The sequence below is a fragment of the Sus scrofa genome, chromosome 2 (assembly GCF_000003025.6).
Source record: "Sus scrofa isolate TJ Tabasco breed Duroc chromosome 2, Sscrofa11.1, whole genome shotgun sequence".
In the NCBI taxonomy this organism is placed as follows: domain Eukaryota; kingdom Metazoa; phylum Chordata; class Mammalia; order Artiodactyla; family Suidae; genus Sus; species Sus scrofa.
The window spans coordinates 80,966,820-80,989,088 of NC_010444.4; the positions used below are offsets into that span (position 1 = coordinate 80,966,820).

General features: G+C 39.0%; 1 protein-coding gene across 8 annotated transcripts in view; it reads left to right on the top strand.

Annotated features, from left to right (window-relative positions):
• UIMC1 (ubiquitin interaction motif containing 1) overlaps positions 1 to 22,269 on the top strand; it is a 145,082-nt gene that overhangs the window by 71,189 nt on the left and 51,624 nt on the right. For 6 of the 8 annotated variants that reach the window (XR_002339465.1, NM_001097447.2, XM_021076340.1 and 3 more), the window contains 4 exon segments: positions 182 to 918; positions 8,943 to 9,007; positions 11,930 to 12,006; positions 18,396 to 18,496. Coding sequence is in view for 7 of the 8 variants with exons in the window: in NM_001097447.2 (NP_001090916.2) it covers positions 182 to 918; positions 8,943 to 9,007; positions 11,930 to 12,006; positions 18,396 to 18,496 (980 nt within the window). In the remaining variant the exon portion in view is untranslated. 8 annotated transcript variants of the gene reach the window in all.

Here is a 22,269-nt window from a genome sequence, read left to right on the forward strand (position 1 = left end):
TGAGATCTCACTAATATCTAGCAATACTTTTATCTCCAAGGAAAAGCCAACATTTGGTTAAACCCAAAGAAGAGCCTTTTTTACCCACATTATGTAATTCATGATAAGTGATAACTTACCAAGCCCCCTTAATAAAAAAGTTTGTCTGTCCTTAGCCCTACTTTTTCTCAAATACCTACAGGCATATGGCAGCTGGTACCTCCATCACTGTTTAAAGGCTCACATATCAGTCAGGGAAACGAGTCTGAGGAAAGAGAGGAGCCTTGGGACCACAATGAAAACACTGAAGAGGAGCCGGTCTCTGTCAGCTCAGGAAGCTGGGACCAGTCAAGCCAGCCAGTGTTTGAGAATGAGAACGTTAAATGTTTTGACAGATGTACTGGCCACTTGGCTGAGCACACACAGTGTGGGAAGCCACAGGAAAGTACTGGGAGGGGTTGTGCTTTTCACAAAGCTGCCCAGGGTAGGGGGGACACATCTAGGCACTGTCTGCCTACCCCAACAGATGCCAAAGGTCTTCAGGACACTGGAGGCACTGTGCACTACTTCTGGGGTATTCCATTCTGCCCTGCTGGAGTAGACCCTAACCAGTATACTAAGGTCATTCTCTGCCAGTTGGAGGTTTATCAGAAGAGCCTGAAAATGGCTCAGAGGCAGCTCTTAAAAAAAAAAGGGTTTGGGGAACCAGTGTTACCTAGACCTCCTTCTCTGATCCAGAATGAATGTGGCCAAGGAGATCAGGCTAGTGAAAAAAATGAAGGCATCTCAGAAGATATGGGAGATGAAGACAAAGAGGAGAGGCAGGAGTCTAGGGCATCTGTCTGGCGCGCAAAAACCAAGGATTTCCAAGAAGGCCCAATTAAAACCTTGAAAGAGAAACTTTTATTGGAGGAAGAACCAACAACCAGTCATGGTCAGGTAAGGGTCAGCAACGCTGTGATTAAGGATGATTTATTCACACATTCAACAAGGATTATTTTACCTAGCTATTCTTTTTGTGTTCCTCCCCACTTGTTTGTTTGTTTTTTGCTTTTTAGGGCCACACCTGAGGCATATGTAGGTTCCCAGGCTAGGGGTCAAATTGGAGCTACAGCTGCTGGCCTACACTACAGCCACAGCAACACCAGATCCGAGCCACATCTGCAACCTATACCCCAGCTCACAGCAGCACCGGATCCTTAACCCCCTGAAAGAGGCCAGGGAACGAACCTGCAACCTCATGGATGCCAGTCAGATTTGTTAACCACTGAGCCAAGCCACAATGGGAATTCCCCCTAATCACTTGATTTTTAAAGTAACAAACATATGCTCATTGTGGAAAATTAGGAAAGTACAGAAGAGTGTAAAGAAGGAAAAATTTCAGAGTACCCTTTGTGGCGCAGCAGAAACGAATCCAACTAGTATCCATGAGGACGTGGGTTCAATCCCTGGCCTTGCTCAGTGGGTCAGGGATCTGGTGTTTCCATGAGCTGTGTTTCCATGTGTAGGTGGTCTCAGATGTGGCTCGGATCCCTTGTTGCTGTGGCTATGGCATAGACCAGCAGCTAAAGCTCCGATTTGACCCCTAGCCCAGGAACTTAACATATTTTTAGGGTATGGCCCTAAAAAGCAAAAAAAAAAAAAAAAAGAGGAAGAAGAAGAAAAAATTGCCCATAATCCCAGCACCAAGAGATAATCATCAATATTTCTATGCATACAAAATTATTTTTTTAATTTTTCAACGAAATGAAGACTTTTCTGTATAAACTTTGATCTTTTCCCCTGCTTAATAGCTTATTCTGTATTTTTTCCTGTTTATTAAGTATATTTGAAAACATTGTTCTGTCATATGGATGTATCATAATTTATTTTTTGTTTTAAAATATGTTTCTAAAAAGCCAAGTTTTTGAATAGGTCATAATGTTCACATGGCTCAAAAGTCAAAATTTAGAAATAAAAAGTCTTTCTCCCATCTCCGTCCCAGCAGTTACCCTCCTCGGAATCAACCTTTATTACTAGTTTCTATTGTATCCGTCTGAGATATTTTATTTAAAGCAAGCAAATGTGTATACTTATTCTTTTCCTCACCTTCTTTTACACAGATGATAGTGTACTCTACATTGTTCTGTACCTTTCTTTTTTCACTTAATATCTCTATGAGATCATTCCATAACAATACATAAAGAATTTCTTTTTTTTTTTTTCAAGTGTAATACACCATGTGTGGGTGAGTGTATTTTATCTAGTGCCCCTATTGGTGGACATTCAGGGTGTTCCCCAAATACTACTATTACAAACACTACTGCAGTGATTATTACTTTGTGTGTGTGTGTGTGTACAGAAGATGTTTCATCTATTTGGGAGATATTTGTAGGATAACTTGTTGTTGATAGAGTTGGTGGATCAAAGTCTATATGTATTTACAGTTTTGTTAGCTATTCCTAAATTGCTTTTGGTAGAGGTTTTATGGGTACTGGTTTCCCCATACCCATACCAGTACAGTATTTTCAGGACTCCTTGGTCTTTGCCAATGTAAGAGGCAAAAGGTAGTATCTCTATGAAGTCTTAATTTTTCTATGTGTGTAATTGAGACCCACTTGTATTTCCTTTTCTGTTTGTTTAGATCCTAGAGGCATTTCCCTTTTTTGACAGTCTTTTTCTAGTGGTTTGTAGGTACCTTTTATGTATTAGGGGAAGTGGTCCTTCGTGATAGGAAGTACAGTTAATTTTCCAGTTTATTTTTTCCCCCACATAATGGTATGTTTCTGATTTTGCTTGTGGTGATTTTCAGTAATTTACTGAAAACAATCCTTGGTTTTGGGACATTTAGGTTGCCATTTTAAGGCTTTTTATGAGATATCTAGATTGTATTATGTAGATACATAGATTGTATATATAATAAGCTTATATTCTGTTTTTTTCTCTTGTTATTATAAAGGCAATTATATAATTACAAATTCTTTATGAAATAGAATTTTCAAGAGCATTCTGTTTTATTGCTATACTTTTTTTTTTTTTTTTGGTCATTTTAGGGCAGCATCTGAGGTATATGGAAGTTCCCAGGCTAGGAGTTGAATTGGAGCTGCAGCTGCTGACCTACACCATAGCCATAGCAACATCAGATCCGAGCCACATCTGTGACCTATACCACAGCTCATGGCGATGCCGGATCTTTAACCCACTGAGCAAGGCCAGACATCGAACCCAAATACTCATGGATACTAGTTAGGTTCGTTATCACTGAGCCACTATGGGAACTCCGATTGCTATACTATTTTTTGTTGCTATTTCTGTTACTGGACTCTTGAGTTTTTGGTTTTGTTTTGCTGTTACCCTATTCTGTCTTTTTTGTGATACTGGTTCAAGAAATGGTCGCTATGAGAAATATCATAGCATAGTGTAGAGCACATGGATTTGGAGTTTGAATTTTGACTTCAGTGTTTTAGTATTTCTGCCTTTGAGCAAGCCAATTAACCTCTGAATATCAGTTAAAAAACATCTGTAAACATCTGTAAAATAAGAGTAGTAACTTTTATCTTTCAGTAGCTTTGATGATTGAAGTGAATTATATTAAGTGTCTAGTGTAATACTTAGGAGATTATAGCCACTCAATAAATGGTAGTCTTCAAGGGACCAGAAGTTTGTTCATTGAGAGTATGTATAGGAATTATTTTTTCCTGGCATCCTTCTTCATCTACATTCAAGAAAGATAGGAAAGTCTGTATGGGAAGTCTTATGGTGACTTGCCTCTTTTCCAAAGGAAAATTACGTTATGCTTATGATAACATGTTTTGTTCATTCATTGCAATTCAGAGGTGCTTCCTTTTAAAAGAATAAATTAAGTCCACAGAGTGAACACAATGATTTACTCTAATTCAAGTTGTTAGCTTGAAAGGTCCTAGGGGCCAGAGTTCTAGAGCACAGACTTGTGTCAAGTTCTGAGGTTTGAAAGCAATGCCTTTGGGATAAGCAGGAAGTGGTTAGAACATAGTGCCTGGCCTTATTAGATTGAAGTTCTCTAACTTTATGAACAGGCCACCAGATTCTACACATAGTGTTATTAATTGGCACTATTTGGCTACAACAAACCAAATTAAGCTAGCTTAATTAAAGAGAGGACTTTGACATTCCCTTTGCAGCTCAGTGGGTTAAGAACCTGATACAGTGTCTGTGAGGATGTGGGTTCAATCTCTGGTTAAGGATTTGGTGTTGCCACAAGCTATTGCATAGGTCTTAGATGTAGCTCGGATTTGGTGTTGCTATGGCTAAGGTGTAGGTCAACAGCAGCATCTCCGATTCGATCCTGGGAACTTCCTGGGACTTCTGTATGCTGCAGGTGTGGTTGTTTAAAATAAATAAACAAAGAGGACTTTATCATAAGGAAATAGGGTGCCTCATACATTCTAAAACAGGATGGTAAACCAAGCCTAGATAAGGTACTAGGTCTAGAAAATCATCTGTAATTTTTCTTTGCTTGGCCACACCCATGGCATGTGGAAGTTCCCAGGCCAGGGATCAAATCTGCACCACAGCAGCACCCCATGCTGCTGCAGACAACGTTGGATCTTTAACCCACTGTGCAAAAGTGGGAATGCCTATTTTTGTATTTTTAAGTTAATATTATGTAAACAAAAAAATATAATGTAAACATTTTCTTATAATGTTAAAACTATAGATTTCATTTTTAATGACTAATATTCTGGCTTATGAATTTACTATAATATTTAAATCATTTTCTTTTTTTTTTTTGGTCTATTTTTAGGGCTGCACCTGAAACATATGGAAGTTCCCAGGCTAGGGAACAAATCCCAGCTGCAGCCTGCACCACAGCTACAGCCACAGCAATGTGGGATCCGAGCTGCGTCTGCGACCTACACCACAGCTTACAGGAATGCCAGCTCCTTAAGTCCACTGAGCGAGGCCAGGGATCGAACCTGCGTCTTCATGGATGCTAGTTGGGTTCGTTAACTCCTGAGCCACAACAGGAACTGTGTAAATCATTTTCCCATTGCTAGATATTTCCATTGTGATAAACATCTTTCTAAATAAAGCTTTTATTTATTTAAAATTAGTGTCTCTAGGGATAGGGAGCCTGAAAAACACTGGGTTAAAGAGTTAGGAACATAAAAAAGAGATTTGCTATTTATTGCTAAATTACAATAAATTGCAATAAAGGTTGTTCAAGTTTGTACTCTTTCCTTCCAGCAGTGTATGAGAAGGCCTAGTTCCCTGCAGCCTTGCCAATGTACAGTAGTGTCTTGAAAAAACAAAACAGGAGTTCCTGTCGTGGCTCAGTGGTTAACGAATCCGACTAGGAACCATGAGGTTGCAGGTTTGATCCCTGGCCTCGCTCAGTGGGTTAAGGATCCGGCGTTGCCATGAGCTGTGGTGTAGGTCACAGACGAGGCTCAGATCCCACGTTGCTCTGGCTGTGGTGTGGGCCAACAGCTATAGCTCCGATTAGACCCCTAGCCTGGAACCTCCATATGCCTCAGGTGCGGTCCTAGAAAAGGCAAAAAGACCAACAACAACAACAAAGAGAAATCAGTTTACTGATTTTAATAGGCAAATAATGGTCTTTTGCTTTCAGGAACTGTAGGTAAAGAGTTTGTGTGTTTGTTAAACATTTTCTATTGATTATGGCTTTGCTAGAAATGCCCACATTTGAGACTCCTTGGTTGATAGAGATAGCAAAAGAGTCCCAGAAATAGGGACTCAGAAAAACATTCAGGAGTTTCCGTTGTGGCGCAGTGGTTAACGAATCCGACTAGGAACCATGAGGTTGCGGGTTCGGTTCCTGCCCTTGCTCAGTGGGTTAACGATCCGGCGTTGCCGTGAGCTGTGGTGTAGGTTACAGACGCGGCTCGGATCCCGCGTTGCTGTGGCTCTGGAGTAGGCCGGTGGCTACAGCTCCGATTTGACCCCTCGCCTGGGAACCTCCATATGCCGCGGGGAGGGGCCCAAAGAAATAGCAAAAAAAAGACAAAAAAAAAAAAAAAAAGAAAGAAAGAAAGAAAAACATTCACCTTAGAGCAAACTGCTTAGTCTGTATGAAGGTTATAAAAGTTTTAGGATCAGATAATAATTGGTTTCTGCCATTACTGAAGTTATAGAGAAATTGTTGATGAAAATGGAGAAGTTGTCTTGATGTCTGTACAACAGGGAGGTGAGGAGTAGTATGTTAATGTGGTCACTATTTTTCAGGATCTGATCCTTAACTTTTCAGTTCAGGTACTGGGATTTCTTTCCCAGAAGTGACCACATTGTATGGGGTGTGTGAAAACTGACTTTGACTAACCAAATTTTAAATTGATGCGTATACCAAATGTCAGTTTGTTGTCTTATTATGGACGAGAGACATTTTCAGTGACCAAAATACTCAGGTTGACCATCTACTGTACCTTTTTCTAAGATGAAGGAATTTGGCAGCCTGAAATTGGAATCAGAAAATGGAATTTTTTTTTTTTCTTTTTAGGGCTGCAGGTATGGCATGTGGAAGTTCCCAGGGGTCAAATCAGAGCTATAGCTGCTATGCCACAGCCACAGAAACTCAGGATCCAAGCTGCATCTGTGATCTACACCACAGCTCATGGCAACGCCGTATCCCTGGCCCACTGAGTGAGGCCAGGGATTGAACCTGCATCCTCATGGCAACTAGTCACATTTGTTTCTGCTACACCACAACAGGAACTCCAGAAAATGGAAATTTTAATGGATGGTTCATCTACTCTGTGGAAAGGCTTGATAAGCTACTAGTATCTGACAACAGAGGACATTTCTGCGGTGACCAGATGATGTGTTTAATTCACTTTGACTTCTAGGTCATGGTGTTGAAGACACTGCTTGATTCTGGATTTTTTTTTTTTTTTTTTGATTCTGAATCTTTGGATTTTTTCTTTTTTAGATTTTTTGCAAACTCTCTCTTTTCCATTAACATATTACTTGTTCAGGCAGAGTGCACAGGTGAAACCTTAGTGAAAGTTATGTTCCTGTCATGCTTCTCTATTCGCCTTAGTTGGATTTGGATATCCTAAGCAAATTTTATTTGCTTATTTTGCTCTGTTATTTTCATATTCTGAAAGAAACTTACTTACCCCTATGTTTAGATTACTGCCATCGAGGGGTATATTTGGAAATTAAAAATGATTTATTGAAATGAAGACATTCTTGATTCTGTGTTGAAATGCTAAGAAGATCACTTGAGTAAAGAACATAATTGGTGGCTAGAACATGGATTTTGCTTCAGAAAGCTCCAAGCTCCACTTGAACAGCTCTATGATTTTAGGCAGTTATATAACTTGTCAAAGTTTCACTTTCTTCATTTCTAAAATAGTATAATAGCTTCTGTCTCAGAAGGTTCTTGTGAGGATTAAAGGCATTAATGCATGTGAGGTGATTTGCATAGACCTGGCACACAGTAGGTATATAGTAATTTTTTTAAATTATACCAGAGAAGGTAGAGATATGCTTTAACTTAAAGTATAGGTCGAGGTATCTCATAACATATTAGTTAGTGCCTTGATTGCTTCTGAAGTCCGAGACTTTAAGTTGGCTAGTCCTTCTAACAAGGTAAAATTCTATTAAATGGACACCAGATGTCAGTATTTACTTTTTTTTTTTTTTTTTGAGACAGAAAAAACTTTTGTCACCAGATTTGAAACAAATAGGTGAAGTATTTATTACTGTAGTATTCTAGTCCTTTTGACAGTTTTGTTCAACCCTCATTTTTCATAATGACTACAGTCCCATTGTGCACCTTTATCTTTCCTTTGACTGAAGCTCATCTAGGCTATTCTTGTTTTTTAGTATATTTCATAATTTACCTGAGTGGTTGAGAGATGCCTAACTCGTTTAGGTTATTTATATCCTGTTAGGAGACCCTGAAAAGCTAGTAGCTTTACGTCTCCTGGAAGAAGCCTCACAGCTCAGGCACTTCCTCAGAAGTACCCCTAAGTCAGCAGAAGCTGCTTTTTCCATACTTTTCTGTGTACCTACATTTAATGAATAAACATTTGCACCAATTCTATTATTAATCATAGAAAATACTTTTCTTTATCCAGTCCCTATTTGTTATGTTTCTTAAAAGATGTCCTTGTAGCCAGACATTAAAAGCACAGTGGTAGATTTTGTATCAAAAGGAATCTTTATATAACCTTTTCTTTTGGATAGCCTATGTTATGGCTTACTTGTGCCATGAGAGACTTCCCTCATGGATTGCGATTTTTCCAAACTCACTATTTCCATTGAGAACAGGACTTTTCTCTACATTCCCTCCTTCTACAGCAAACACTTCATAGTTGCTTTTCTTTCTTTTTTATTTTGTGTTTTTTTTTTAGGGCTGAACCCATGGCATATGGAAATTCCCAGGCTAGGGGTCTAATCAGAACTGTAGCTGTACACCACAGCAACGCCAGACTGAGCCGAGTCTGCCACCTGAGCCGAGTCTGCCACCTACACCACAGCTTACGGCAACTCTGAATCTTTAACCCACTGAGCAAGGCCAGGGATCAAAACGGTGTCCTTATGGATACTAGTTGGCTTTGTTTCTGCTGAGCCATGACGAAAACTCCCCATAATTGCTTCTCTGAAATCATAATTCGTTTGATTCACCATTAATGTTTATATGTTATCTTACACAGTGCATCACATTTATTATCTTGTTTAATTCTCACATTAACACCCTGTGAGGCAATTGTTAATACCATTTTAAGATGAGTAAACAGATTTAGATGTGGCTTACCCAAATTACAAAGTTTATAGGTGATTTACCCATGATTTAAATCTCATTGTTCTGACTACACAGGATATGTTCTTATTACTTAAACTTACTGACTTATGTAAAATGTTTTATTCTTATTGCTAATTGCTGAGTGATAATGTTGAACAATTAAAAATTTTTTTAAAGGAAGAGAAATTGGTTCACCTGTGTCTGTATATTTAGGGTGTTACATATTTCATTGCAGTCTTCCCAAGGGCTGTTTGTTGAAGAAACTTCTGAAGAAGGAAACTCTGTACCTGCCTCACAAAGGTAAGATTGTATGTTGTTATAGGTCTGAATTCCCCTCTGATAGTACCAGAATAAAAGAAGTTGAACCACATGAGTGAGACTGTACAGGCATAGCTTACCAGATCTTTTAGCTCTTTAATACGCACAGCCTAGGAGATGTCATTATCCCTCAGTTCTCAGTAGGCATCTGATAGAAGCCTAGAATATTCCAGAAGAGGTCTTAGAAGTTTACTTGTCCAGTCTAACCATCTTGGTGCAGATTCCATCTATACTATTCCTAAAAAGTAGTTATATCCTGCTATTCTCTTAACTAACTACGCTAGCTTCCTATGCCAATTTGCAAGCTCTAGACTGATTTCTTTATGGTCCTTCTAGTCCTTTCTCTCCTTTCTCCCTTTGTTCCCTATGCTTATGCTTCTTTTATCTGCATATCCAAACCGTATACATACTTTAAGTCTACTCTTAAGATTTACATCTTCAAGTGAAGTCAAATACATATGAGATGACAAATATGTGGAATCTAATAAAAAATGATACTAAGGAACTTATTTACAAAACAGACACAGACTCAATTTTGAAACCAAACTTATGGTTACCAAAGGGAAAACGTTGTGGGGAGGGATAAATTAGAAGGTTGAGATTAACATATACACAGTATGATACAGAAAATAGCTAAATAACAAAGACCTTCTTTATAGCACAGGGAAATCTACTCAACACTGTGTAATAACCTACATGGGAAAGAATCAGAAAAGGAATGGATATATGTATATGTATAACTGATTTACTTTGCTGTACACCTGAAACTAACACAGCATTGTAAGTCAACTATACTCCAATAAAATTAAAAAAAGATTTACATCCCCTGAAGCTTTTGTATTATTCAGACCACACAGAACCTGCATAACCCTAACTCTCTGTCCTATGCCACTTTTTTTTTTCATTTCCTATGCCACTTTTAATCTGATTTTATCTCACCTTTTCCTTAAATGGTTATATTTGTATTACCTCAATTGTTCTTTTTTTCTTTTTCATTATAGTTTATTGCAGTATATTGAGTGTAGTTCCCTGTGTTACATAGAAGGCTGTTCTTTATCCATTCTATATGTAATAGTTTGCATTGCTAATCTCAAACTCCCAATCCATCCCTACCCCATCTCCTCTTCCCCTTGGCAACCACAAGTCTGTTCTCTTTATTCATGAGTCTATTTCTGTTTCATAGATAACTTCATTTGTGTCATATTTTAGAGTCCACATACAAGTAATATCATATGGTAGGAGTTCCTATTGTGGCTCAGCAGATTAAGAACCTGATGGAGTGTCCATGAGGGTGTAGGTTTGATTCCTGGCCTCAATGGGTTAAGGATCAAGCATTGCCACGTGCTGCAGTGTAGGTCACAGATGAGGCTTGGATCTGTTGTTGCCATGGCTGTGGCATAATATGTAACAGCAGCTCAGATTTGACTCCCTAGCCTGGGAACTTCCATATGCCACAGGTGTGGCTGGAAAAAGAAAAAAGTGGTATATGGTATTTATGATTGAACCTTCATCCTGGTGTTGCAGAGATGCTGCCGATCGCATTGTGCCATAGCAGGAGCTCCCCATTTACTTTTCTCTTTTATCAGTAGTTGGCCTTTGGGGATTACTCAAGAGCTTAATTTTGTGTTAACCGACCTTCATCTCCCCAAACAGAAGTTGAGGCCCAATTGGCAAGCTGTAATTTAGTGTTCTTAGGTTTTTGGTTGATAGTACTAGGTATTTCTTCTAGAGCTAAAAAATGTGGCTTTGGTTTGATTCTCCTGCTGTTAAGACAGTTTTGGAAGCGGTTTTAACTGGAGTAGGCCTTCTGCTTCCTGCAGACCTCTCTGCTTTGTTGTGGTGAGTCTTGTGCAGAGCAGATGTAGGTTTTAATAAATGATTATACGCTTTGTCACCAGGAGAGAGTTGGAATTGCAGGCAATGTGGTTTGACTTCAAATTGATTAGCTCATTTTATAAATGTCAGCAAATTGTTTTGTGATGGACCCTTTGAATAGAGCCCTAATGTTACATGCGGAATAAACTATCTGGCTTGGATTTATAACAAATGCTATGAGATGTTTTATTCAGAGAGAGAAATTGTGGTTTCCTATCAGGATTTAGTTATTTATCATGAATTGGTGGTTTTTTTCTCTTCTCTGTTGTTCTTGGTTGATGTGAGGATTTGTGTTTTTAAGCATCCTCTTGCATACTTGATTAAACTAATCATAAAGCTGTGTGAAGCATGAGGGAGCTAGCTCAAATGCTTAGATCTCTCAACTCTGTGTTCCTATGTCAGGAGGAGATTGCACTCCATGAACAGGCAGGGTAAACCAGAAGGTTGGATGAGGGGAGCCATTCATAATATGTTTTTCCCAAAAGAGATACTCAGCTTGCTTGGGCAGATTTTTGCTATAGGGTAGTTTGGAATTGTATCTTATTTTTGTTTCTTGGAGAGCCATATCTTGAGATAAGGAGGAAATTTAACTCCAAGGTGAGGGAAAAGCTATTGTGTTGTCAGGAGAATCTCCGTATCTTCTTTTATGCGTTTACAAATCTCTAGCTTTCAGAAGGCTGAGATGGAGGCTATAAAACACTTTTGACATCCTTATATTGGAGTGGATTTTTTGTCTTCTTTGGTGTTCACAGATAGTCCTTACCCTTCAACCTTCCTTTGTGAAGACTCCAAAAGGGGGTTCTTTTCATTCAGTGATTTCACTGCAATCAAAGTCATAAGCATGTTTATTTTCCCTATTTCTGGCCTGGAGTTTTCACTACTGATTCCTTGCTTCCCTGATGTGTTTTTGTGGTATTGGACAGCAGGTATCAGATTACCTGTGGCTTTGTGAATGACTAACCGCTGCTTTTGGCCCTGTTTCTGATTTATTTTACTGGTAATTTACTTGGGGTTCGGTTCTTTTTATAGCATTGCTGCTTTGACTGGTAAGAGAAGCTCAGTCCTTATGCCAGAGAGTTCTGCAGAGGAAATCACTGTGTGTCCTGGTAAGTACTCCACTGTGATTTTACCAAGTTTTCGATCCCTAGCTATCTACCTTTTTGTGCCTATTAGTTTTTCTCCATTCTCAGGAGATTTTTGTGTGATCGATGTTTGTGTGTGTATATATCCACTCACATGCATACATCTACACACAAATTTTTTTTTTTTTTCCCTGTTTTTAGGGCCACACCCCCAGCATATGGAGGTTCCCAGTCTAGGAGTCTATTTGGAGCCTCAGCTGCTGACCTACACCACAGGTCACTGCAATGCCGGATCCTTGACCCACTGAGCGAGGCCAGGGAGTGAACCTGCAACCTCATGGTTCCTAGTCGGATTTGTTTCCACTGTGCCACGACAGGAACTCCCACACACACTTTTTTTTTTTTTAATTAATTAATTAATTAATTTTGCCTTTTCTAGGGCCGCTCCCTGTCAGCATATGGAGATTCCCAGGCTAGGGGTCTAATCAGAGCTGTGGCCACTGGCCTATGCCAGAGCCATAGCAATGAGTGAGCCGAGCCACGTCTGCAACCTGCACCACAACTCATGGCAACGCCGGATCCTTAACCCACTGAGCAAGGGCAGGGATCGAACCCGCAACCTCATGGTTCCTAGTTGGATTTGTTAACCACTGCACCATGACAGGAACTCCCCACACAGACTTTTTAAATGGATGTTGGCTCTGCTTCTCACCTTTTTTCTTCTTAGAGATAGTTTAGTTTGAAATTAACATGGTTTTTTTGTCTGCTTATTGCTTACTAGCTGCATCAGAGATGACAGCAAAATATTAGGAATAACACTTAACTACATTCAGAACCAAGAGGAATTTATGTTTTGGTTTGTGGGTTCTCAAAGTTGGGTTGTCTTCAGATCTGCCTGTCATTAAGCAGTTTTTCCCTATTACTAGCTCTTACTAGTTAGTTTTAAATTGTCATTCATGAGGTCCTGTTGCATAGGGTGTCCTTAAATTGAATTTTGTGCACGTTTTGTCATTGACTTATTTTTAATCTCAGAACAGACACTTAACCTGGTTAAGTATCATCTTTGATTTTTGTCAATGGTAGAGATAAAAAGATGTGTACTTTGCTTAAGGTACAAGAGATGTTCATTGAAAGTTGCACATGAATAAGTTTTGATACACAAAATAATTTTAAATGAACTAAGAGAGCCATTTTCTAAGGAAATTCTTGAGTTGAATTATTGTATAAAATGAATTATTTTGTGATAAGAACCACCACTTTCTCAGGAATTTGTTTTAGCTTATATTTTCTTTGTTGGCTTTTCTTAAAAGTGTGGTGTATTATATTAATCAGTAACCTTATGCATGTGAGATTGAGGGACGTTTTTAATGTTTATAAACTCTTCAGGCAGCAAGTGTTGTACAAATGTTACCATATGTCATATCTAGTTTTCCCCTAGGTTGCATATAACCCGTTGGAGTCAGATATGTAGTTTTCTTACTTTGGTTTCTTTCATGTTTTTTTCCACAGAGACTCATACTTAATTTACATATTAGTCTAGGTTTGGCCCTGTAACTATTTTTAAACTTTTGGTAGCATATTGTAAAAGTCTTTACTTATTTTTACAGTTTACAGTTTTTATGAAAGTGGTTTCTCAATTCATTTGAAGTTTATTTGGATTATTGCCTAATGATACCCACTAAGAGACCCCACTACCAAGCGCTCCAGTTTTGACAGGAGCATTCAGGAATGCTGTGTTATCATTGTGAAAAGATAGCATTACTTCTTCTCCATCTGGGACTGCAGACTTACACCGTCCTACTGGAAAGTCACTCAGTAAGTTTAGGATGATGGCATGTGACCTCACACTGGGATCTTGCGGGAAGAACCTGCAAATACAATAATATTAAAGTCCCTAATGAGAGGAAAATTAATGAAAGAAGAAAAAGCAAGCCTTTCATGACTGAGGTTAGATAACTTTTATGATCATGACTTGCTGTCATTAGCCTGCTAATTAAGTCCAACTGTTTGCCGATATAAACTCCTTCTAGAGATCACTAAAGGTTTCTCTAATGTTAATGTTCCTTTTGCCGAGAAAGTATAGCCACTTCTCCATGGAGCCAGACTTCTGAGTCTCTCTTTAAATATATAATTTAGAAGCTATATATTGAAATTTGTCCTAAATGGGTGAAACACAGATTGAGTATAGTAGTCCTTCTTACCTATTTTGTTTTGTTTCATTTTTTTTTCTTTTTCTTCCTTTCTTTTTTTTGGCCTCACCCATGCCATATAGAAATTCCCAGGCTAGGGACTGAATCTGAGCTACAGCTGCAACCTACACTGCAGCTATGGCAATGCTAGATTCTTTTACCTTGGCTGTGCTGAGCCGGCATGAACCCGCACCTCTGCAGTGACCTGAGCCACTGTAGTCAGATTCCCACTATAGTAGAAACTGCTTGTTTCAGATTTCAGACAGTTCCAGGGGTCCGATATTCAAAATTATGACATCATCTAGTGAAGAAGCAGGATTACAGCCTAATGCCTGTTGTGTATGTTGCTAGCATTATTTATTTCTATAGAGCTAATGCCCTCTTAATTTGTTTCTGTAGTTGAACATTTCAGCCAGTCACAGAAATCCTTTGTTGTTGCTGTTGTTGTTGTCCTTTTGCCTTTTCTAGGGCTGCTCCCGCGGCATATAGGGTTCCCAGGCTAGGGATCTAATCAGAGCTGTTGCTGCCAGCCTCCACCACAGCCACAGCAACATGGCATCTGAGCCGCATCTGCGACCTACACCACAGCTCACAGCAACGCCAGATCCTTAACCCACTGAGCAAGGCCAGGGATTGAATCTGCAACTTCATGGTTCCTAGTCGGATTAGTTAACCATTGTGTCACGACAGGAACCCCACAGAAATCTTAATTACTTTTTACTGTTATAGTAGTACAAGCGTTAAGTAACTCTTATTTTATTAAAGTATAGTTGATTTACAAAGTTTCTTCAACTTCTGTTATACAGCAAAGTGACCCAATCACACACGGTTTCCCGTGCTGTACAGTAGGGCCTCATTGCCCATCCATTCCAAATATAACAGTTTGCATCAAAAAAACCCCAAACTGCCTGTCCATCCCATGCCCTCTTCTCTCCCTGCTGGGAACCACAGGTCTGCTGTCCTTGGCTGTGATCTGTTTCTGTTTTGTAGATAGGATCATCTGTGTCATATTTTATTTGTTTTTTTTTTGTTGTTTTTGCTTTTTAGGGCTACACTCGCGGCATATGAAAGTTCCCAGGCTAGGGGTCGAATCGAAGCTGCAGCTGCTGGCCTGTGCCACAGCCACAGCAATGTGGGAATCAAGCCATGTCTGTGACCTACACCACAACTCGCAGCAATGCTGGATCTCGGATCCACTGAGCAAGAACGGGGATCAAATCTGTATCCTCATGGATACTGGTCAGATTTGTTTCTGCTGCCACAATGGGAACTCCCTGTGCTATATTTCAGATTCCACCAGTAAGTGATATCATATGGTAGTTGTCTTTTTTTTCTGCCTTGCTTCACTTAGTGTGAGAATCTCAAATTCCATCCATGTTGCTGCAAATGGCATTAGTATATCTTTTTAGGGCCTCTCCTCAGGCATATGGAGGTTCCCAGGCTAGGGGTCGAATCGGAGCTATAGCTGCCAGCTTACGCTACAGCCACAGCAATGTCAGATCCTAGCCACGTCTATGACCTACACCATAGCTCACAGCAATGCCAGATCCTTAACCCACTGAGCAAAACCAGGGATTGAACCCGCAATCTCATGGTTCCTAGTCGGATTTGTTTCCACTGTGTCACGACGAGAATGCCCTAGTATATCTTTTTAATGGCTGAGTGGTATTCCATTATATATATGTACCACATCTTCTTAATCCATTCATTTGTCGATGGACATGTGGGTTGTTTCCATGTCTTGGCTATTGTGAATAGCACTGTGATGAACATAGGGGTGCATGTATCTTTTTCAATGAAAGTTTTGTCTAGATATATGCCCTGTAATGGAGTTGCTGGATCATATGTTCTATATTTATTTTTTGGGGGTACCTCCATACTATTTTCTATAGTGGTTAAAACAGTTTGCATTCCCACCAACAGTTAAGGGGAGGGTACCCTTTTCTCTACACCCTCTCTAGCATTTTGTTTTTAATTTTTATTTTTTCTATTATAGCTGATTTACAATGTTCTCTCAATTTCTGCAGCACAACAAAGTGAGCCAGTCGCATATGTATATATGTACATAAATTGTTTTTCTCACATTATCCTCTATTACGTTTCATCACAAATGACTAGATATGATTCCCTGTGCTATATATATAGCAGGATCTCATTGCTTATCTACTCCAAATGCAATAGTTTGCATATACTAATCCCAAACTTCCAGTCCATCCCACTCCCTCCCCCCAGCATTTGTTATTTGTTGGCTTATTAATGATGGCCTTTCTGATTGGTGTGAGGTGGTACCTCATTGTAGTTTTGATTTGCATTTCTCTAATAATTAGCGATGTTGAGCATTTCTTCATGTACCTGTTTTTTCTTAACAGACTAAAATGTCTTTTTGGTAGTATTTCTCAGGGATGCTTGACTAAGAAAATTTTGAAATTTATTCACTGTAAGCCTTTTTCCAAGAAGATGATAGAATATCTGTTTCTATCCAATTGTCAAAAAACTATGGTGTATTAGAATACAGATAACACTAGAAATGTATTTAATCATTCTTTGATGATTGAGAAGATGCCTCTGTGTCTTTCACATACGTTATTTGCCCAGCATTAGCTCTCATTGTATTTACGAAGCATAGAAATACCAGTTAGATGTATAATGCATATAATATAAATAATAGAGAACTTATTGAATTGTGTTCTTAGATAATTTCTTTTCTAGATTTACTGTCCTTCTTTGAAATATAGTTACTATTCTTTTGTTATATTAAGTGATAAGTGTATACCAGAAGTTGGCGAACCCTTTCTATAAAAGACTAGTAGAAAATATCTTAGACTTTGTGGGCCATACAGTCTGTTGAAATTACTCAGTGCTGCTGTTTTAACTCAAAAGCAACCATAGACAGCATAAAGAAGAATGAGTGTGCCTGTGTTCCAGTAAAACTTTATTTTCAAAAATAGGTAACTGGCTGGATTTGGCCCATGAGCTGTATTTTGCTGACCTCTCAACTAGACTGTGAGGATCCCCGTTGTACATCTTCTATTGCTAGTGGCCTGTTCTGTGCTTGGAACTTCTATAAATATTTGTTGCATTTAATATTAAATGAATAGTTACCGCTTAAATAAAGGCATATCTTTGTTGAGAATGTATTTTATTTCTGCTCCCAGGTTTTGTCTTTTCTAATCATCCCTTTAACCTCAGAATTAGCATTGGCAGTGTTTTCTTTTGTGTCAAATTAAATATACTTTAGGTTCCCATTGTGGCGCAGCAGAAACAAATCCAACTAGGAATCATGAAGTTGCGGGTTTGCTCCCTAGTTAAGAATCCAGCATTGCCGTGAGCTCTGGTATAGGTCGCAGATGTGGCTCTGATCCTGTGTTGCTGTGGCTGTGGCATAGGCCAGTAGCTGCAGTTCCGAATTTGACCCCTAGCCTGGGAACCTCCATATGCCACAAGTGCAGCCCTCAAAAACAATAATAATAATAATAATAAAATAAAATAAATATACTTTAAAACCAGAACTATGCTGGAAAGAAGCCAGATGGGTTAACTAGTGAATGAAAAAACAAAATTGTGATGTATCCACATAGTGGAATACTACTCAGCAGTAAAAAGGGATGGACTACTGATATATCTAACAACATGGATGCTTCTCAGGCACATTATGCTAAATGAAAGGAATGAGACACAAAAGGTGACACAATGTATTAAATCTTTTTCTTTTCTTTCTTTTCTTTTTTTTCCACTCATGGCATGTGAAAATTCCTGGGCCAGGGGTTGAACCTGCATCAGGGATCAAGCTTGAAGCAGCCTGAGCCACAGCAGTGACAACACTATATCCTTAACCTTCTGAGCCACAAAAGAACTCCCTATATTATTTTGTTTTCCATTCTAGAAAAGACAAAACTCTTAAATAGACTGGTCATTGCAAGGAGCTGAGTGGGAGAGGAATTGACTACATAGGGGTATATGAGAACTTTGGGGGACTAGAAATATTTTATCATGATTGTGGTGGTTATGTGATCTAAATGATACAGTGTATATATACATTGTGTACATTTGTACTGAAAATCAGTGAATTCTATTTTATGTAAATTATGCCTCAGTAAAGGAAAAAACTATATTGCCACTGTAGTATTAGCATAATCTAAGCTTTAGGGGTGAAAAGTGTTCATTTTTTTAACTATGAGGATACAAAATGAAAATTAATGAAGTTTTAATTTTTTTAAATTACAGAGACACAGCTAAGTTCCCCTGAAACTTTTGACCTTGAAAAAGAAGGCTTTCCAGATAGCAGAGAGACCCTGGATGAAGTAAGCATAATGGCAGATAAGGAGGTGAATATTATTTATAATTTTTCTCAGTGTTTTCTTTCTACTGGTAGTCTTCTCTCTGATGCAATATTGACCTTGGATGAAAAAATTTAGGTGACTGAGGATTAGACTTTTTAGGACATTTATCATAGAGATAGATTCTTATAGATGAGTTCAGCAGTATTTCTGAATGAAACAGTAGGTACCATTTCTTAGGTGTTTTAATATGCTTTATTATTTTTAGTACAGATGGGGAAATGGAGGTTTAGGATGTTTGAGTAATTTGCTCAAATTCAAACTACTAATAATGGTAGAACCAGAAGTTGAATACAGATTTGTCTCCAAAGTCCTGGAATATTTCTGTTGTATACTGGTAAGTAACAGAGATAAACAGTCTTGAAACAAGTCATTACATTTATATTAAAACCTGACTTTCAGCTCTAATTTCTAGACTGATCATAAATGCAAAATCAGGATAGCAACATAATAAAATAGGCAAATCTTGGAGTTCCCATCATGGCTTAGGGGAAACGAATCCGACTAACATCCATGAGGATGCAGGTTCGATCCCTGGCCTCACTCAGTGGGTTAAGAATCTGGTGTTGGCGTGAGCTGTGGTGTAGGTTGCAGACAAGGCTCAGATCCCTCATTGCTGTGGCTGTGGCATAGGCCGGCAGCTGCAGCTCCGACTTGACCCCTAGCCTGGGAACCTCCATATGCCGTAATGTGGCCCTAAACAAAAAAAAAAGCAAATCTCTATTTGCAGTATTAACTTTCCCAACTTAAGTATCTGACGTTATCCATAAAGCTTGACTGAAATAAGTTCATACTTCTGAGTCAGTATCTATTTTTCATATTGAGTCTGATAAGCCAATTTAAATACCAAGAACTCATTTAAAGAATTCAGAATCTTTAAAATCTGGAGTTGTTGTTGTGGCGCATTGGAAACAAATCTGACTAGTAACCATGAGGTTGCGGGTTTGATTCCTGGCCTCACTCACTGGATTAAGAATCCAGTGTTGCTGTGAGCTGTGGTGTAGGTCCCAGACGTGGCTCTGCTCCTGTGTTGCTATGGCTGTCATGTAGGCTGGCAGCCATAGCTCCTATTCGACCCCTAGCCTGGAAACCTCCATATGCCATGGGTGCAGCCCTAAAAAGAAAAGAAAAAAAATCTTTAAAATCTGTTGTGAAAAGCAGTTTGAGAATTTAATTTTTCTGCAGAAATAAATCTTTTGGTTATATATTTGTACACTGTTTTATCCTGAGCAACTTTAAAAAGCTTCACTCTCTTATTCCTCTTTATACTCTAGGCTTTTTGAAAATAGTTTTTACAGTAGAAGTTAGATCCCTTCCTAGTTTCTGTATGGCAGGTAACTGGGTAGAAATTCTGCTTTCATGAATCATGCACACTATTTGGTTCTCTGCAATCTGATCTGTCACAACTGACAAACCAAGATTCCCTGATGCCAGTGGTTTTAGGAAAGAGATGACTAGCTACTGAAGACAGATCCTGCTAGATAATATTAAAATGGCCTCAGCTTCTTTTCCTAGAGAGGGACCAAAACCTAAATGGGGATGGGGTAATAGCCTCTTGTTAACATAGCCATCCTAACATGTAGAAGAAGCTCTGTAAACCTTTAGTTAATCAAGGCTGATTTCTTCCCCATCCACAACTTCAAAGGAGATTGTTCTTTGGGGCAAAGAGCATGAATCCTATTTAGATGTTATATATGTCTGTAGCACTACACAGCAAATGAATGGAATTATATTTCATGATCAATGTCCTCTTTTTACTGTTGCTGTTTGCTGATATCTGTGGATGCTCCAAATAGTTTTAGAAGTTTCCATTAAAAGAAGTTAGAGATACTGTATTTTTTTAGTCGTTGAGCAATCACTAATTACAAGTTAGGAAGATAGTATCTGGTATTTTAATGTGAACAGTGATAGTATCTTATTGGGTGTGGATTCTTGCCCTGTGTATAGGGTCATTTGCCCTAAATGTTATGGTGTAGTACAAGAAGCTTGAGCATTAGAATTAGAAGGCATGGTTTTGAGTCCCAATCCCACCACTTAACTTTGTGGCCTTGGGCAAATTAACTGTTTCATTAATTTATTTGGCAGATGTTATAATATGTATATTGTGTGTCAGTCAGTGTTTTAGAGTCTTGAGATAATAAGGTAATAAGAAAAATATAATTCTTGCCCTCAAAGGGACATATAAACATAATTATAATGTCTGACAAATGTAATATCAGAGGTGCCTAGGGCTTTAGGGGAGCATAGAAGAGTAATGCTTTTCTGAGTTAGTTCTTCATATAAAATGAAGACATAAACAGCCTATTTTACTGAGTTGCTCTGAAGATTAGATAGAATATAAAATATATAGCAGGGGTGTGGTACAAGTAGAAGTACGCATGTGGAAATGCATTGTACTTTATTGTGGCTGTTCAGTGATATTAGCTTACTCATGACAGAGATTTGCTTGACAGTATTTGAGGTATTTGGAATACCCTGTCAGAACTATAGTCCCTCTTGATTTGATTTCCTGCAGTGGTCAGATTCTTTTGGAAATAATGTTTTTGGAATATCATGCCTGAGAATTTCCCTTAGTTGGGGTCTCAGATATTCTGAAGAGTTAACAGACCTTATTCAGAGTCAAATACAGTTAACCCTGAACAACGAGGAGGTTATGGGTGCTGACTTTTCGTGCAGTTGAAAATCCAAGTATAACTTAGAGTGGGCCCTAGGTATCTTCATTTTCTTCCTTTGATTACATATCCATAGATTTAGCTAACTGCTAATCGTTTAGTACTGTAGTATTTACTGTTGAAAAACATTTTTGTATAAGTGGAGCCATGCAGCTGTAGTCAGTTTAGTTAGTTGGGTTTTTGTTGTTGTTTGTTTTTGCTTTTTTAGGGCCACACCAGCGGTATATGTAAGTTCCCAGCTAGGGATCGAATTGGAGCTTCAGCTGCTGGCCTACACCACAGCCACAGCAACTTGGGATCTGAGCTGGGTCTGTCACCTATACCTCAGCTCTCGGCAACACCAGAACCTTAACCCACTGATTGAGGCCAGGGATCAAACCTGTGTCCTCATGGATACTACTCAGGTTCGTTACTGCTGAGCCACAACAGGAGCTCCAGTGAATTGGTTTTTTTTGGTTTTGTTTTGTTTTGTCTTGTCTTTTTGCCTTTTCTAGGGCTGCTCCTGCGGCATATGGAGCTTCCCAGGCTAGGGGTCCAATTGGAGCTGTGGCCTACGCCATAGCCACAGCCACAGCAACGCCAGATCCGAGCCATGTCTGCGACCTACACCACAGATCACGGCAACGCTGGATCCTTAACCCACTGAGCAAGGCCAGGGATTGAATCCACAACCTCATGGTTCCTAGTCAGATTCGTTAACCACTGAGCCACTATGGGAACTCCCAGTTGGTTTTTAAGTAAACTGTTCTAAGAGTTCCGTGGTAAGAGGGGAAAGATCTAAATAGTTTTCTAAGCTACACGTAAACTGGATGGGAAACAAGTAGGGGAATTGGTGATTATAGGATGTACTCTTATTTTCATTAGGTCTGTTTCTTGAGATGAGGTTTCTTTTCAGGCCAGAAGGTCAAGGCCAGCCTTTAAAGATAGCATGATTTGGTGTCCAAGAGCCTCTTTTGAGAAATACCTGTATAATACTTTAAAAGAAGTAGAAGCAGCTCTGCAGAGACTCAATCCCTAACTGTCTAAGTCCTCATAAAAGCTTTTTTGCTTGTATTTTCTCCTCTTGAGGCTCTTCCATTGTAGCTAATA